The 17,699-nt window shown below is 33.1% G+C and overlaps 1 protein-coding gene across 2 annotated transcripts in view; it reads left to right on the top strand.

Moving 5' to 3' along the window:
• Positions 1–17,699, top strand: part of pdxkb (pyridoxal (pyridoxine, vitamin B6) kinase b) — a 28,697-nt gene that overhangs the window by 5,248 nt on the left and 5,750 nt on the right. For both annotated transcript variants that reach the window (XM_067403595.1, XM_067403594.1), the window contains exons 3-7: positions 6,150–6,254; positions 13,190–13,273; positions 15,518–15,552; positions 15,676–15,761; positions 16,007–16,052. In XM_067403595.1, coding sequence (XP_067259696.1) covers positions 6,150–6,254; positions 13,190–13,273; positions 15,518–15,552; positions 15,676–15,761; positions 16,007–16,052 — 356 coding nt within the window. The remainder of the gene's footprint in view (positions 1–6,149; positions 6,255–13,189; positions 13,274–15,517; positions 15,553–15,675; positions 15,762–16,006; positions 16,053–17,699) is intronic.

Here is a 17,699-nt window from a genome sequence, read left to right as displayed (position 1 = left end):
ATATATATGACAAGAGGACTGAAATATGTATATATGTATATGTGTGTTTTATATATAAATATATAACACATTTTATTCTAGCTTTATGCATTTTCAACACTTGAATGTGGATAAGTTTTATAAAATGTAACATTTTGTATTTCCACAGCATGAAGGTAAGATCTTACAGATTTATGAATGAACTGCTTGTTTTAAAATCTTCCCGGTCTACTGATATTTTTTGTGACATCCTTTTCAAACATTACAATGCTCATGATAACTTTGGCCCTCCTGGTATTAAGATGTGCTTTAGTAGATCGAATCACAAGTAGACGAGGCAGACACATTCCTGTTTACACCTGGTATCTTAATCTGTTTCTTTTGTCCACATTTAAACACTTCTGTCCTGATTTCTTCCAGATCTTTCGATCTAATGGACAAAATAAGCTGGCGAAATTTACATATGAACATGACCGGAGATGACAGAAAAACATGCGGAGAGCAGCAGCTTTATTTTTTGCACTGATAGCCGCAAGTTCACGCTGAACGCTGTGAGTGTGTGTTATAAATCAGGAATGATGAGAGAACATTACGCTTTGTATGTTTTTCATCTTCAAACCAAACTTGGGTTTTCAGCCATCAAAGTTTAAATCCCATCTGGCTATCGCACTTCCCATAATGCTCCGAATGTGGTCGAAAGTGGACAAGCTCAACCTTTTACACCCCATTTACGCCTGTATTTAGCGTCGTCCACTTGTGATCCGATCGACCAAAATGCATCTTAATACCAGGTGGAAACAGGCCGTTTCGTTAACTCTACAATAAGTAAATCCACTTCACCAGCTAATCACTCTTCAACAGTGATCCCATAGAAATATACAAAGCTACCGCAAAACAGAAGTTCAAACATAAACTTCTAAAGATGGCTGTGCGTTTGTTTCTCGGGCGCATAAGGTATATAGTGTTGTAAAAGTTTGCTCTGGTGACCCAGAACTGGCATGCACAGAACTGACATGCTTATCCGTCACTGCTAAATTTCCCAAACGCTGTTTCTGGACCAGCTTCTCATAAACACTTCCCACTTCAAAGCACATAAGTTAGAATAACCCTAACTGGCCTTGGATCAGTAGTCTAAATAACATGTGGCATAACCCACTGTAGGCTGTTGCCCTGTGACTGGCCTCCCTCTCTGCTCGGCTGCTTTCTCCTCCTCAGGGCTGTATCATTGTCTTTATCCACTTGAGTTTTTTTTTTTTTTTAAACAACCATTGAAGCCTATAGATGGAGGGACACAGACTAATGCGCTTCTGGCTTACTTAGTATTTCCAAACCAGCAGCCGTTGTCAGCACAGCTAACCGAGTGCCAGGGGACTCCCATCGAGATCTGTAGTTGTGTAGGATGGTGGTTTATGCCTGTGGTCACATTAAACCTGAATTTGTTTGTGGAACGAGTCTTCAGCAGTCCCAGCAGCACTGTTTTCAGCACATGGCTAATTGAAATCATGGGTAACTGGTTTAGGATGAGTTGAGGTCATTTTGAAGGGGCAAACCTAGGGTTGCAAAGGGGCGGAAAGTTTCCGGTAAATTTCCGGAAACTTTCTGGAAATTTTCAACGGGAACTTAACCTGGGGAATTTTGGAAATATTCCAATTTGGAAACTTAACAGGAATTTACAGGAATATATGGGAATTTATGAGAATTTATGGGAATTAATTGGAAATTTTGGGAAATTTATATAAAATTTATAATATTTATATAAAACGTATCATATAAAAACATAAATATAAACATTTTGTTTGTTCATAACATGAAATAATAGTTATTTATTTTTTTACATTCAATTCTAATTTAGTAAATATGTAAAATATATTTTTATTGCAGCAATTATATATTTATTTCAGTGTCACATGATCCTTCAGAAATCATTCTAATATGCTGAATTGATACTTAGTTATTATCAATGTTTGAAACAGTTGTGCTGCTGAATAAAGAAAAAAGAAAGAAAAAATTACTGATCCCAAAATTTTGAACAGTAGTGTATATTGTTACAAATTGTTACTGTTTCTTTAAATGTTTATTCCAAGAATCCTGAAAAAAAAATATCACAGGTTATAAAAAATATTAAGGAGCACAACTGTTTCCAACATTGATAATTGAGTATCAAATTAGCATGTTACAATGACTTCTGGAGGATCATACGACACTGAAGACTGGAGAAATGGATGTAGTTGTTTTAACCAAATTTATGATGCAAGATGGTTTTTTTTTTCACATACATTTAAGTACCCTGTTATAGGCGTTAATTCCCATGGAAAGTTTCCGGCTTTGAAAATTCCCGGAATTTTGCAACCCTGGGCAAACCTGAAAAATGCTGCTGAGTGTGTATGTCATGTTCTTGATAACTTCTTTATTTGGTACTATAGGTATTAGCTTCTTTTTGAATCAGAAGGTACACTAGACTACAGTCTTATCTGTGTCTTATCTTGCTGTCTCCTGCTCATTTCCGGTGCTGCAGAGATGATGAACTCTGATCCAGGCACCATGATGATACTTTATTCTGAAGAGAAACATTAACAGTTTCTGAAACAGCAATTAATTCGTCTTAGGCCAGCAGCAACTGTGTTTTTAACAAGGTTCTTCTTACAAGGTTCTGTGTATTTGGATTGTTTTATTATAAATCAAAAAAGTTTAATTTATTATTATTTAAATCCTGTTATAAAACGATTTGATTGATCTTTTTTGGTGGGATTCCACAATATATTGACACCATATTGGCGCTTTTAAAATAAGTATTTATATATTGGCCAGATACATTGCATATTTCGGTAACACATTACAATAAGGTTCATTAAGTTAACTACATTAGTTAACATGAACTAATAATGAACTGCACAGCATTTATTAATCATTGTTAATGTTAATTTCAACATTTACTAATACATTATTAAAATCTTGTTACTTAATTTACTGTAAACTAACATGAACAAACAATGAACAACTGTATTTTCATTAACTAATGTTAACAAAGATTAGTAAATACAGTAACAAACATATTGCTCACGGTTAGTTCATGTTAGTTCATACATTAACTAATGTTTAACTAATGAACCTTATTATATAGTGTTACCGATATTTCCCTTCTCTATAAGCCCTTTTTTTCTAATTCAATCATATATATATATATATATATATATATATATATATATATATATATATATATATATATATATATATATATATATATATTTTTTATAGCACATAATTAAAGGAATATTTGTCCATCTTCCATAATGCACATTACAATATTATGATGGCATTATTCACTGTAGCATACAAACTATTTAGTAACACTTCAGTATAGGAAACGCATATTCACTAGGGGTGTGACGATCTCGTGAGACTAAAGTGTGACGAGATTTCTCGTCGAGGCGAAAAGTAGTCTTGTGATGTTGCCATGACAGAGTGTTAGGATGATTAGGAAATAATATGCCTCCGCTATGTTTACATTACGCCTCCACTGTCGTTTTGCTTTGTGTTTTAAATAAAAAAACATTTAATTCAGTTTGATAATGGTCGCCGCCACTCCATATTCAGAGTTTTGCGCGATCGCTGAAAGTGAAAGTAAAGCGAGCGCGCATTCAAACGCGATTTCAATACCCCATATTTTGAAAGCGGCTCCCTGATGCATGCAAATATCTCTCACTATGAAAGCTATTTTAGGCTGGGCAGTATAGTTGTAAGCATCTCTTAGCTCTGTATCAAAGAAAAATAATTTACAGTACTTGAGTATGGTTGTCTTTTACTGCATATGATAATTCATACTCAGAAAGTAGAACTGAGACATTCATTACAAGATGATTAGTTAAAACATTTCAAATACACCTGCAGAATATGTTTTCTAGTCATGTATTTCGCCGTTGAGGATTTCTTAAAAATAGTGTGTAAAACTAGGCGAGTATATAATTCAGCAGCAAAAAATATTCTAGCCTAAAAACTTTGCACAGTAATTTTATAAATCCAAATGTTAATAAAAAGTTTAAAATTACTATTTGTATTCTGAAATGAAAAAACGATTTATATTAGATTTATATGTAAATAATTAAATGTTTTTATATTAATGTAACATTAAAAGGCGCTTATTTTAAATGTATTGTGCAGCTTTTTAATGGGGCAACAAGCTATAGATACGACAGTACAAAATAGGCTATTAATAATCTTTCAGTGTGCAAAACCATGATAATATGAAACGCTTCAAAACAACAGCAAAAAACCGCTAATGCACATCCCGGGTGCAGAATGATGCGCTTGAAGCAATATCGAGTCAGAGCGCGCAGTTGTGCTGCGCATTGAAAAGTTCACGGTGCAAAGAGAATCCCTGTTTACATCTGACTTTATCTAACAGTTTATTAATCATATGTTTCTTTCATTTTTAAATTCCAGTTATTGTGCGTGTGACACGAATTCATAGTCCTTGTGTTGTGCGATCTAACAGACATCCTGTAGCCAGTATGATGACATCGTTCAGAAACGGCAATAAACTCCAGCAAGATAAAGTCATTTTATGGAAATCCACAGCTCTTTATCTACATATCAAGTATTATAATGGGAATATATCATATTGGAGAGTTTTACCGTGCTGACTGTCGTTACCGAACGCGACGCGCTGTTTAAATGCTGAATGATTGACAGCTTTAGAGGAGGGAAGAGGAGTTTCTGACCGTGAACTTATCGATGTATATTTCTTCTGTCCCTCACATGAAGCTATGGAATGGCTTCAGATGACTTTGAATATAGTGCACGAAAACTTAATTGGTGCTAGTCTACTTATTCTGCTCTATGACTCCCACTTTTGCCATATAAAAGAGCGCAATTATCAGACGGTAATTTATATATCGCGACAAACCTAATTTACGTTTCATTCTGAGACTGTGGCTGGACAAATTAGAATGTGGCGGGTCAATGTATGGGAAACACTGAATGTTTTAAAATATAATTTATTCCTGTGATCAAATCAGAATTTTCTGCTGAATTTGCTGCTTAATATTTTAATTTTCTTTTTTGTTTTTTTGCATGTCTTTACTGTCAAACTTTATCAATTTAATGCATCTTCGCTGAATAAAAGTATACATTTATTAAAAAAAAAAAAAAAATCGTATAGCTGTATCATTATCGATGTATCCTTACTTTTCTGTATTGCAGCTTCTCTTTTGCCCAGCAGTTAGCTCAGTTAGCCTGTAAATTAACACAGTTTTTTCAAGTTGTTGAGTTATTTTTGAGTTCTGTTTGTTTACTCATTAGTTATAGAGGTGATGATGCGTTACAGCATCCATTGACCTTTGTGTAGTTAATACAAACATTTTGGTTTTGGAAACATAGGAATGAGCACTCAGTTTTCTTCCATCCACCTTTAGAATGAATTTCTTGATGGTCAATAATGGCTATTATTCTGTTAGCATTTGTTGTTAATCAGCATCTAAAAGTACTTTGATGTGACGGCGAGGTGAACCGATAACTGGACCTTTCCTCTAGGACCTTACCATTTGAACTTGGAAATATGTTTGCAGGTTGTGACATCCAGAGCTTTATCTATTCGTAACATCAACGGGCGCTGCAAAGCCTTATGGGTAGAAACAGCGTGTACCTCGCACGGCAGCTTCCGAATGCTTTCCCTGATCGTGATTTGGTGTGAAATCTAGTATCTGCATGATACGTACGGTACGGGTGAAGTGTTTGGGATTAGAGAGGTCTGTGGTTCCTGCGGAGAGGCATTGCAGAGTTGCGGCAGCAGGAAATGATGACGACAGACACTCGTCTTATCACAGATTCCCCTTCGCAGTCATCTTCTCCCCAAAACACACACATCAAGGCTACAGTGATGCGTCTTTTTCATCCAGCCCCCCAGGCTTTCCTCTGTTTCTTAGCAACAAGAAACATCCCATGTGACCAGCTCGGTGACTCACCTGAATTGTGACGTCACAGCTCCCGCGGCAGCAGCAATGGTCCCTGACGAAACTGTAGGGCTTTTGTCCGTAACCCATACATATGCGAGGGCAGACAGATGAACGGATGCAGGAAGTGTCACGTGACCTGAGATCCAAATGACATCTTGACACTGCTGGATTTTTAGATGTGATTTCTATGTGTCTGACCTGTGATCTGTCATTACCCAGGTTACTCTCACTGGAAGGGACAAGTCTTGACTGCAGATGAGCTTCACGTGCTGTATGAAGGGATCAAACTGAACAACGTCAACCACTACGACTATGTACTGACAGGTCAGTTCTTTGACTACCAGTCATGCCAGTGCAACTCTGTCTGTCACACTGATGTGGATGTTATTTGCATGCTTAGTCATTTATTAAGCCTATAGGGATGAAAACAATTGAATGATGTAACTCCCTGATGGCATCAGACTCTCATATTTCCAGCTCTGTTCAGTTGGAGCAATGTACATGGGCCCTGTGTGAGACCCTAAAGGCCCCAAGGGCAGGTGAGCGCCATATATATGGCCATAGTATCATATACACATGAGAGTAGGCTCTTTTGAGCTGTGTTTATCTTCAGCTACAGGCAAGTTTGGCTCTGTGGACTAGTGAGAGTGGGAAAGGTGTTTGTATGCGTCACAGGAGAATTCTGGTCTGGAGTTTTTTCACTACATCTCAAATTATAGGTTTTGAAAATAAAATATTCTGTGGTGGAAATTACATTTTAAAGATTATTGGAATAAAATTAATGTCTTGCTCATTGAAGTTTCATAGCTAGCATTTTATATACCCTAAATAAATACATACACAATTTTCACACTCATTGCTTAATATGTGTACAATATTTTCAGACTATTTTGTATATTTGTACGATATTCAAAATACATTTTGCATTATATTTGTACAATATTTTCACATTGCATAATATTTGTACAATATTGTTACACCTTTTACATATTTGTACAATATTTTCACACATTTTGCATTATATTTGTACAATATTTTCACATATATTAATATTTGTACAGTATTTTCACACATTTTGCATTATATTTGTACAGTATTTTCACACACATTGCTTAATATTCGTACAATATTTTCACGTTTGGCATACTAATTTGCATAAAACGTGTACAATATTTTCACATTTTGCATTATATTTCTACAATATTTGCACATTGCATAATATTTGTACAATATTTTAACACCTTTCATACTGTTTTGCATAATAATCATACAATACTTTCACACTTTGCTTAATATTTGTACAATATTTTCACGTTTTGCATACTATTTTACATAAAATGTGTACAGTATTTTCACACATTTTACATTATATTTGTACAACTTTTCACACTTTGCACATTATTTTGCATATTTGTACAATATTTTCACACATTTTGCTTTATATTTGTACAACATTTTCACATATTGCATAATATTTGTACAATATTTTTACACCTTTTACATATTTGTACAATCTTTTCACACATTTTACATTATATTTGTACAATATTTTCACATATATTACTTAATATTTGTACATTATTTTCACACATTTTGCATTATATTTGTACAGTATTTTCACACACATTGCTTAATATTTGTACAATATTTTAACACCTTGCATACTATTTTGCATAATAATTGTACAATACTTTCACACTTTGCTTAATATTTGTACAATATTTTCACATTTTTCATAATTTGACAATAACAGCTTGATTTTAAAAGATGCTAAATAAAAAAAATCTCTTAAAGTGTTAGTTTTTTTTTTTCATTCTCATATTTCATCTTGATCATTGTAACCAAGTACTCTAACTATTAGTGGCGAAATTGTTGGTTTGTGGTTAAAATGACACCATAGTTTGCATTTTTGTAAAATATTGATATACACTACTGTTTAAAAGTTTGGGGTTTTTGAAAGAAGCCTCACAAAGGCTGCATTTATTTGATCAATAATACAGTTAAAACAGAAATATTGTGAAATATTATTACAATTTAAAAACTGTTTTCTATTTGAATATATTTCAATGTAATTTATTCTCGTGATCAAAGCTGAATTGTTAGTCTTCAGTGTCACATGATCCTTCAGAATTCATACTAATATGATGATTTCCTGCTCAAGAAACATTTATTATTATTATTATCAATGTTGCAAACAGTTGTGTTGCTTAATATTTTTGTGGAAGCCAAGGTACATTACACTAATAATTATCATTTCATATTAAAATGTTTTATTATCAAAGTATCGGGTAAATATGTTTTTATTTTATAGAGTAAAGCAATAAAATCTACATATAAAAGTAGAAAAAATAAATAAAGACATGGTAAAAGGTTACAAATTTCAAATTGGTTTTAGTAAATATCATCCCATAGGTGCAAACATCAACTTTGTGGCATTGTGTTGCATCCCTTTTCGTCAGAAAATCTAAATATCTAGTTGATTTGTTTGTCATGTGCATCCAGTAGGTTTGTGTTGAGTTGTCTATAGTCAGAGAGGAAGTGAACACATCTCTCTTGCTCTGTAACAGCACTGCTAATCAGCACCGGGGGACCGTAGAGGACACATGGTCATAGAGTTGCAGGTCTCTCACGAGCACCGCAGACTGAGATGTTGTGCTCTGTCGAGTGTGCTAGCGGGCGAGACGTCTCTGGTGCATGAGCTCTCCTTTATCATCACCTTGAGAGGAGAGCCCAGAATGGGTAAAGGGGGAAAGGGGGAAAGGAGAACATGGGAATAGAGAGCAGTGTGGGAAGTATTTATACATGCAGTCCAGTAAAACCACATTTCACATGGACCTAAACACACCCTTTCATACACTTTTAAAAAGGAAAAATAGATTTAGCTCCATAGGATATACAGAAACAACAAGTCTGATAAATGACTGTTTTTAAAAAATTATGCTTATATATCAGGATTATTTTATTTACTTAGATTTGTTTTATTGAAATAAAGTAATACATTTATTCAGCAAGGATGCAAATTGATCTCAAGTGACAGTAAAGACATTTATAATGTTACAAAAGATTTGTATTTCAAATAAAATGCTGTTCTTTTAAACGGTCTATTCATCAATTCATCATTCTATTCATCCTGGAAAACATATATCACAGTTTAATCAAAGATATAAAATATTAAGCAGCATCGTTTTTTTCATCATCATGATAAGAAATGTCTCTTGAGCTGCAAATCAGCATATGATTTCTGAAGGATCATGTGACACTGAAGACTAGAGTTAAAAAAAAAAAAAATCTTTGCCGTCACAGGAATGATTAAAATTATTAAATGTATTATAAATTATTAAAATATATTAATAGATAACATAAATAGAAAACAGCTATTTTAAATTGTAATAATTTTGCAGTATTTTTGAATACCAAATAAATGCAGGCTTGGTCATTAGAGACTTAGTTCAAAAACATTTTAAAAATCTGAACGAGCGTCAAAATCAGACTACTTTAAAATCTCATGTAAACTTTTAAATCGTGATTTTCTTGCATTTTGTTAAAGGGACAGTTCACCCCAAAAAAAAAAAAAAAAGAAATTCTGTCATCATTTACTCCCCCTCAAGTTCCAAACCTGTATAAATTTCTTTGTTCTGCTGAACACAAAAGAAGATATTTGGAAGAATGTTTGTAACCAAGCAAATCTTGCCTCACATTGACTGCCATAGTATTTTTTTTTCCTACTATGGTAACTTTGAATTACCATTGTGTATGAAATGTGCTATACAAATAAAATTGCCTTGCCTTGCCTGTGGTAGTGGGGCGAGGAGATCTGCTTGGTGAGTAAACTATGACAGAATTTTCATTTTTGGGTGAACTATCCCTTTAACATCTTGATACAATGAGCTGATTTTGGTAGTTGTCAGTGTTGTTTTAATGTGCAAATTTTTCTGTATCCCACCTGTACATTGACCAGAATGATCCTATCTAATGCCTAAGAACTGTTTTTATTGCAATATTTTTAATCCCAGCTCTGGTGTCATAATGTGAATGTTTGAACTGCTATTTGAACTCTTCCACATGCCTCTCTTACTAGTGGCTTGTGTTGTCGCAGTGCCATTTATTGTGTGACACACTATGACATCATGAAAAGCAGTGAAGGTCAGGTGCGTCACACATAAGATTTATTTACCTGACTTGAAAGACGCATGACCAATAGCTTGAGAGTGGCCCTGTGAGTTTCAAGTCTGTCCCACCTCAAATAACTTGTAATATTTATTGTCACTTTCTTTGAAACAGTGCATGCTTGATGTGTTTATTGAGTTCCAAGTCTATCGATTTAGCCAGGTCCTATTATGCTTTTTTAACATTTTCAACTTTCTTTTGTATGTAATGTTGCTGTTTGAGCATGAAAAAAGTCTGCAAAGCACAAAGTAACTCCAAAGGGAGTTATTCTCTATATCGGTAAGCTCTGTTTCTGAACTCCCTGAATCACCGCAACTGTAGTCTTAAAAGGGGGGGTGTAATGCCATTTCATGCGTTCTGACTTATTTACACTGTTAAAGAGTTGCATTCTCATGCTAAACATGGGCAAAGTTTCAAAACACGAGTTGGACGTATGACAGAGTATTTCTGTGCCAAATATACAACTTCTGGTTGTGGACATGTTTCGCCAATTTTTTTGGAGTATGGCCTGTATGACGTCATAAAAGGGTGGAATTCCTTGTATAGGCACTTCTCCCTGATGAGCGTGCGCACACACATCACCCAGAACAAGAGCAAGAGCACGCCCATCGATGCACGTTGTTCGGGATACGGAAGCTGAGAGACTTTTCAACAATGACTGTGTCCCAATTCAGGGGCTGCACCCTTTGAAGGCTGCATACATCATGAGTCTCATTTAAAGGTGCCCTAGATTGTTTTTTTACAAGATGTAATATAAGTCCTAGGTGTCCCCTGAATGTGTCTGTGAAGTTTCAGTTCAAAATACCCCATAGATTTGTTTTTAAGTAATTTTTTTAGCTGCCTATTTTGGGGCATCATTAACTATGCACTGATTTTTTTCAGCAAAGCCCCTTTAAGAGATGCGTTCCTTCTGCCACACAAGCTCTCGACCATAATACAGTGCATTTACAAAGTTCACACAGCTAATATAACCCTCAAATGGATCTTTACAAGATGTTCATGCATGCTGCATGCATGCTTCAAATTATGTGAGTAAAGTATTTATTTAGATGGTTACGTTTGATTCTGAATGAATTTGTGGCTATATGCTCTGTGGCTAACGTCTAATTCTACACTGTTGGAGAGATTTATAAAGAATGAAGTTCTGTTTATGAATTTTACAGACTGCAAGTGTTTAAAAATGAAAATAGTGAGGGCTCTTGTCTCCGTGAATACAGTAAGAAACGATGGTAACTTTAACCACATTTAACAGTACATTAGCAACATGCTAACGAAACATTTAGAAAGACTTTACACATTTACAAATATCACTAAAAATATCATGTTATCATGGATCATGTCAGTTATTATTGCTCCATCTGCCATTTTTCACTGTTGTTCTTGCTTGCTTACCTTGTCTGTGCACAGATCCAGCCGTTAATACTGCCTTTCCTTGTCTAATGCGTTGAATGGGCTGGCATTATGCAAATATTGGGGTCGTACATATTAATGATCCCGGCTGTTACGTAACAGTCGGTGTTATGTTGAGATTCGCCTGTTCTTCATAGGTCTTATAAACAAATTAGATTTACATAAGAAGGAGGAAACAATGGAGTTTGAAACTCACTGTATGTCATTTCCATGTACTGAACTCTTGTTATTCAACTATGCTAAGGTAAATTCAAATTCTGATTCTAGGGCACCTTTAAGAAAAATAACCATTAGATTGCAAAGTCAGAAAGAAATCACAGTATTTTACATCTCACAATGAATATCAGTCTATTTTATTACGGTTACTTTTCTTAAATATGACATCCTTGATGACGTATGCAGCCTTCAAATGAGACCTCTGGAGGACGCAGCCTCTGAAATGAGACGCAGCTCCTGTCACTGAAGGAGTGTGTTTTTGGTTGTGAGGGAAAGATGACCTTTTTTAGCTTCTCAAAGAATCCAGCGTCAAGGGAACAGAGGATGAAGTTTGTTTTTCCAGGGCAGCAATGGAGTTGTGCACGTATGTTTGTTCCCGGGATTTCGGTGATGAACATTTTGTAAACAAATCCCAATTGTTTTTGCAGATTGCAGGCGGTGAGTAAAGCTGCATCAGATATCTGTGTTTTGTTGGCAATCAGCGCGCAAGTGCATAAAATGTAAACCCCACGAACGTTTTTGTTCCCTTTGTATTTATAATGCGCGCGCTTGTGACTCTTTAGCTCCACCCACAGCACTGACGGCAGATACGCCTCCAGGAGCTTGGCTTTTTTCGGAAAGACTCGGTACAGCGTATCTATCTTTTATAAATATGATAAAACTAAAGACGTTTTGGAGATGAAGGATGCAACATTACTCTATGTACTCAAGATTAACATGAGATTGGCAGAAACTGTGTGTGATACCCCCCCTTTAAGTTTTCTTCTGGGAACAAACAAGTCACAATATTCCTCATTTAAATAATTCAAGCCCAAAGTATATGCAAATAAAGGGGGTGTGGCCTGGTTGAGTTGTGTTAGTAGTGTATTCAAACTTGCAGTTATGGTAAGAGGCATTATGGTCTGAAACGCACGCAAAGTGGTTGGCCAATCACAACACACTAATCCAGCTCCCACATTGTGCTTTTCAGAATGAGGGGCTTCATAGAGACAGGAACTAAACAAAGCATTACTGTCAGACTGGGAAGAGAGGTGCTGCAACAATGCAAAATGTTTTTTTTTTTTTTTTTTTTGGACATTCAAGCATGAAAACAACCTGTTCTGTAGACCCCAAAACAAAATCAAGTCTTTGTAAATGGCCACTTTAAAACACATTACAAGGTGTATTTTTGTGTTTTTCTGATTCTTTTCTGACCCCTGAAATAAAATAACTTCAGCAGGATTGCCAAGTATTTATGCCCAAATATTTCTCCCCAAAATTGAGTTTATAGTACCATAAACCTGTATCAACCTTGTATCCACCTTACCTGTTTGGAAATTGTCAAGCAAAAAGGATGGGAATGAACCTTGTGCCTGTGCTGAGTGCTGATTTTGATCTGGAGCAAATAGAGTCAAGGATCAAGAGGAAGTTGTTGGTGGGAAAACAAATTTGTTGATAAAAGCTTTTTTCTTTCTCCATTACTGCAGGTTACACTAGAGATACATCATTTCTGGAGATGGTGGTTGATATTGTACAAGAGCTAAAGAGGGCCAATCCTAACCTCGTATATGGTGAGTTTTTCTCAGTCTCTTTGATCCTAGGTTAACACAATGCTGTATAGATCAGTGTCTTTTATACATTCTGAACTGTTTTTACAGGCATGTCTATACAATTTCATTCAAAAGTTTACGGTATGATTTTGTTTTTGAAAGAAATTAATACTTTTTTTAGCAAGAATGCATTAAAGGTAGAGTAGGCAATTTCGGAGCGGCTAGCAATAGCAAGCTAGCTTTGAAAGCATAAGATCCCACCCTCCCTTCAGGTCGTTTTCTAAAGCCACGCCTCCTTTAAAACACATGAGCCAGAGCAAAGTCTGCAAAGAGTCACTAGAGATCACGTTAAATTACCTCATGTCTCAAAGCACATTACATTACAGTAATAATGAAAGTAAACAACTTACAGAGCTCTGACTTGTACCACCTGACTGCTGCAGATTAATTCCAGTGTTGATACTGTTGACATAGAAATGCATAAATCCGAGTCACAGGTTGCCATCTCCTAACTACAGTAGTTATGGCATGAACGCATAATGCAATGATTGGATGAACATTTTTTGGTCCTGAGACTTCTACAGTAGATGTAGGTTTTTTAATATTTAGAGCACTTCTGTTATTTATTGCTATCAGGATGTGAAGAGATTTTCAACCAGTATTTGAAATTAAATTTCGAGAAAAAAGTTGTTAGATTATGAGAACAAATTCGTTAAATTATGAGAAAAAAAGTAGAGATAAAATGTTGAGAATAAAGTCATTAAATTACGAGAAAAAAGTCATTAGATTGAGAACAAATTCGTTAAATTATGAGAAAAAGTCGTTAAATTTCGAAAAAAGTCGAGATAAAATGTTGAGAATAAAGTCATTAAATTACGAGAAAAGTTGTTAGATTATGAGATCAAATTCGTTAAATTATGAGAAAAAGTCGTTAAATTTTGAGAAAAAAGTCGAGATAAAATGTTGAGAATAAAGTAATTAAATTACGAGAAAAAAGTCATTAGATTGAGAACAAATTCGTTAAATTATGAGAAAAAGTCGTTAAATTTCGAGAAAAGTCGAGATAAAATGTTGAGAATAAAGTCATTAAATTACGAGAAAAAAGTCATTAGATTGAGAACAAATTCGTTAAATTATGAGAAAAAGTCGTTAAATTTTGAGAAAAAAGTTGAGATAAAATGTTGAGAATAAAGTCATTAAATTACGAGAAAAAAGTCATTAGATTGAGAACAAATTCGTTAAATTATGAGAAAAAGTCGTTAAATTTTGAGAAAAAAGTTGAGATAAAATGTTGAGAATAAAGTCATTAAATTACGAGAAAAAAGTCATTAGATTGAGAACAAATTCGTTAAATTATGAGAAAAAGTCGTTAAATTTCGAGAAAAAAGTCGAGATAAAATGTTGAGAATAAAGTCATTAAATTACGAGAAAAAAGTCGTTAGATTGAGAACAAATTCGTTAAATTATGAGAAAAAGTCGTTAAATTGAGAAAAAAAGTCGATAAAATGTTAAGAATAAAGTCATTAAATTACGAGAAAAGTTGTTAGATTATGAAAACAAATTCGTTAAATTATGAGAAAAAAAGTAATTAAACTTCGAGAAAAAAGTCATTAAATTATGAGAACAAATTCGTAACGTAATTTATTCTCATAATTTAACTACTTTTTTCTCATAATTTAATGAGTTTATTCTCAACATTTTATCTCGACCTTTTTCTCTAAATTTAACGAGTTTTTGCTCGTAATTTAATGAGTTTATTCTCACCATTTTATTTTGACTTTTTTCTCGAAATGTAACAACTTTAATCTCGAGGTGGTTTTAGTTTTTTATTATTGCTTGGCCGTAATCCTCTTCTGTAAAAGAGTGACAAAATATTTCTATATAAAATAAATGATTTTGAACTTTCTATTAATCAAAGAATCTTGGAAAAAAAATATATTACGGTTTTCACAAAAATATTAAGCAGCAACTGTTTTCAACATTGATAATAAGAAATCTTCCTTGAGTACCAAATCAGCATATTAGAATGATTTCTATAGGATCATGTGACACTAAAGACTGAAGTAATGATGCTAAAAATTCCTTTTAAAATAAATTAAAATAGAAATGGTTATTTCACAATATTAGTGTATTTTTGTAAAATACATATAAATTCAGCATTGATGAGCATAAGAGACTTCCCTCAAAAACCCAAACTTTTGAACGGTAGTGTATATTAACCTTGTACATTGAAGAATAACTTGTTTAACTCTGTTTTTCTGTCAGTTTGTGACCCTGTCTTAGGTGACCATGGTTCAATGGTAAGCTTGCTTGTGTTCTAGATCCTCTCTTTCTTTCTTCTGTCCCTTTATGTTCATTATACAGGAAATAGAATTCGGAATAAGCTGACATTTATTTTTCATAGTACTCTTTGTCTTTTGCAGTATGTTCCTCAGAATCTCCATCCTGTGTACAAGAATAAAGTGGTACCTGTGGCCGATATCATCACACCCAACCAGTTTGAGGCAGAGTGAGTAAAATACCCTCCACTCAACAGCTTTGTGTGTGTTATCGTGTGATTGGATGTTTCTGTGCTGCAAATGTCAAACCTCCAGCCCCTCACCGGCTTTCAGTAAGATTGCTGACTGAAGAGTAATATTGTAGTGCCCCCTGGTGGTCAGTCGTGGCTTTACACTTAAATCTTCAGTCCCTCTTAGCTGTTCACATCACACTGATCTCCAATCAACTCTTCTAACTCTGTGCTCTTCATTCCAGGTTATTGACAGGGAAGAATATCAGCACAGAGAAAGATGCTGTTGAGGTGAGTTTAAAGTCCGCGTGAACCGGAAGTTGCAAACGACTTTTCACCAGTGCTGTGACGTATTTCCAAGTGAAACGGAATATTGAATAGAGGACAGAGTTTTATCTTAGCGCTCCTCCTCTCCATCTCTCGCTCATAGCAGACTAACGGTCGGAGGGGAGTGGTTTAAGTGTTTACAACCCAAGCCGTCAAACTGATGTCATCAGAGAAGGGGCACCGTTGCAGAGGGGAGGAGCATTTTCAGATTTTGATTAAATATTACGAAGCCAAAAAATTTTTTTGTGTGGATTGACTTTCACGGATGAATTGTTCACCACAAAACTAGCAATTTGAGCTAACAAAATAAATAAGGTCAATTTTGATTTCATGTGTACTTTAAATACACACATGAGAAATGGACCTCACAGTAGGCTTACTAAAAGAAAGCAATGTCTTAATATAAATTACATGCACTAGCATGCATATGTTATTATTAGTAATATTAGTGTTGTTACTACTATTATCATCAATAGTAAAGTTTTAAAATTATTGCTATCTTATTATCTTAATGTTTTATGTTACAGTGAATATTATTATTGTTGTTATTATTATTATTATTATTAGATGATAGTAAAAATATAATATAATCAATAATACTTATTTCATAATTAATTATATATATATATTATATTTGTTATATATTATATATTATATATATATATATATATATATATATATATATATATATATTTCATAATTATTAAAGTAATAGATTTTTAAAATTATTATTATTATTATTATTGCCTTATTATCAATTAATTATTAATATATAACTACTGATTATTATAATAATTGTTGTATATTATATTATTAATATATCGTCAATAATAATACAAATAATAAAGTTTTATAATTATTGCTATATTATTATCTTAATATTATTATGTTTTATGTTACAATGAATAATAATTAGTTGGTAATAATAATATTAATATTATTAATTATTATTATTAATAATAATAATAACTATATATATATATATATATATATATATATATATATATATATATATATATATATATATATATATATATATATATATATATATTATTATTGCCATAATATTATTTAATAATTATTAATAAGTAATTACTAATTGTTAAAACAATTTGTTATTGTTATTATTATTATTATTATTATTATTATTATCTAAATGTATATATTTAATCTATACTCAGTAATAATTATTATATTAATAATAATAATAGTAATTATATAAAATAACATATAATTATAATGGTAATAATATTTATTATTATTATTATTATTATTATTGCCTTTAATATGATCTAATAATTATTCATTATTAATATGTAATTACTAATTATTTATATAATTGTTTATGTTGTTACTATTATCTAAAAACATATTATTAATCTTTTATAATAATTAAAATAATTATTATTATTTTCTTAAAATTATTTATTAATAATATATTATTAATATATAATTACTATTGATTATAATAGTAGTAATATTATTGTTATCATTCTTAGAAAAACATTTGTAACCCCTTTGGATACAAAAGTCAACCATCAACAAAAAAACGCATCATATGTTGCTGTTCACATGATAATGGAGCCCAGTAAAGGTCTCTGACTGTGTTTG

The sequence above is a fragment of the Chanodichthys erythropterus genome, chromosome 12, assembly GCF_024489055.1.
Source record: "Chanodichthys erythropterus isolate Z2021 chromosome 12, ASM2448905v1, whole genome shotgun sequence".
NCBI classification, from domain to species: Eukaryota; Metazoa; Chordata; class Actinopteri; order Cypriniformes; family Xenocyprididae; genus Chanodichthys; species Chanodichthys erythropterus.
This window is presented reverse-complemented; position numbering and strand designations above follow the sequence as displayed.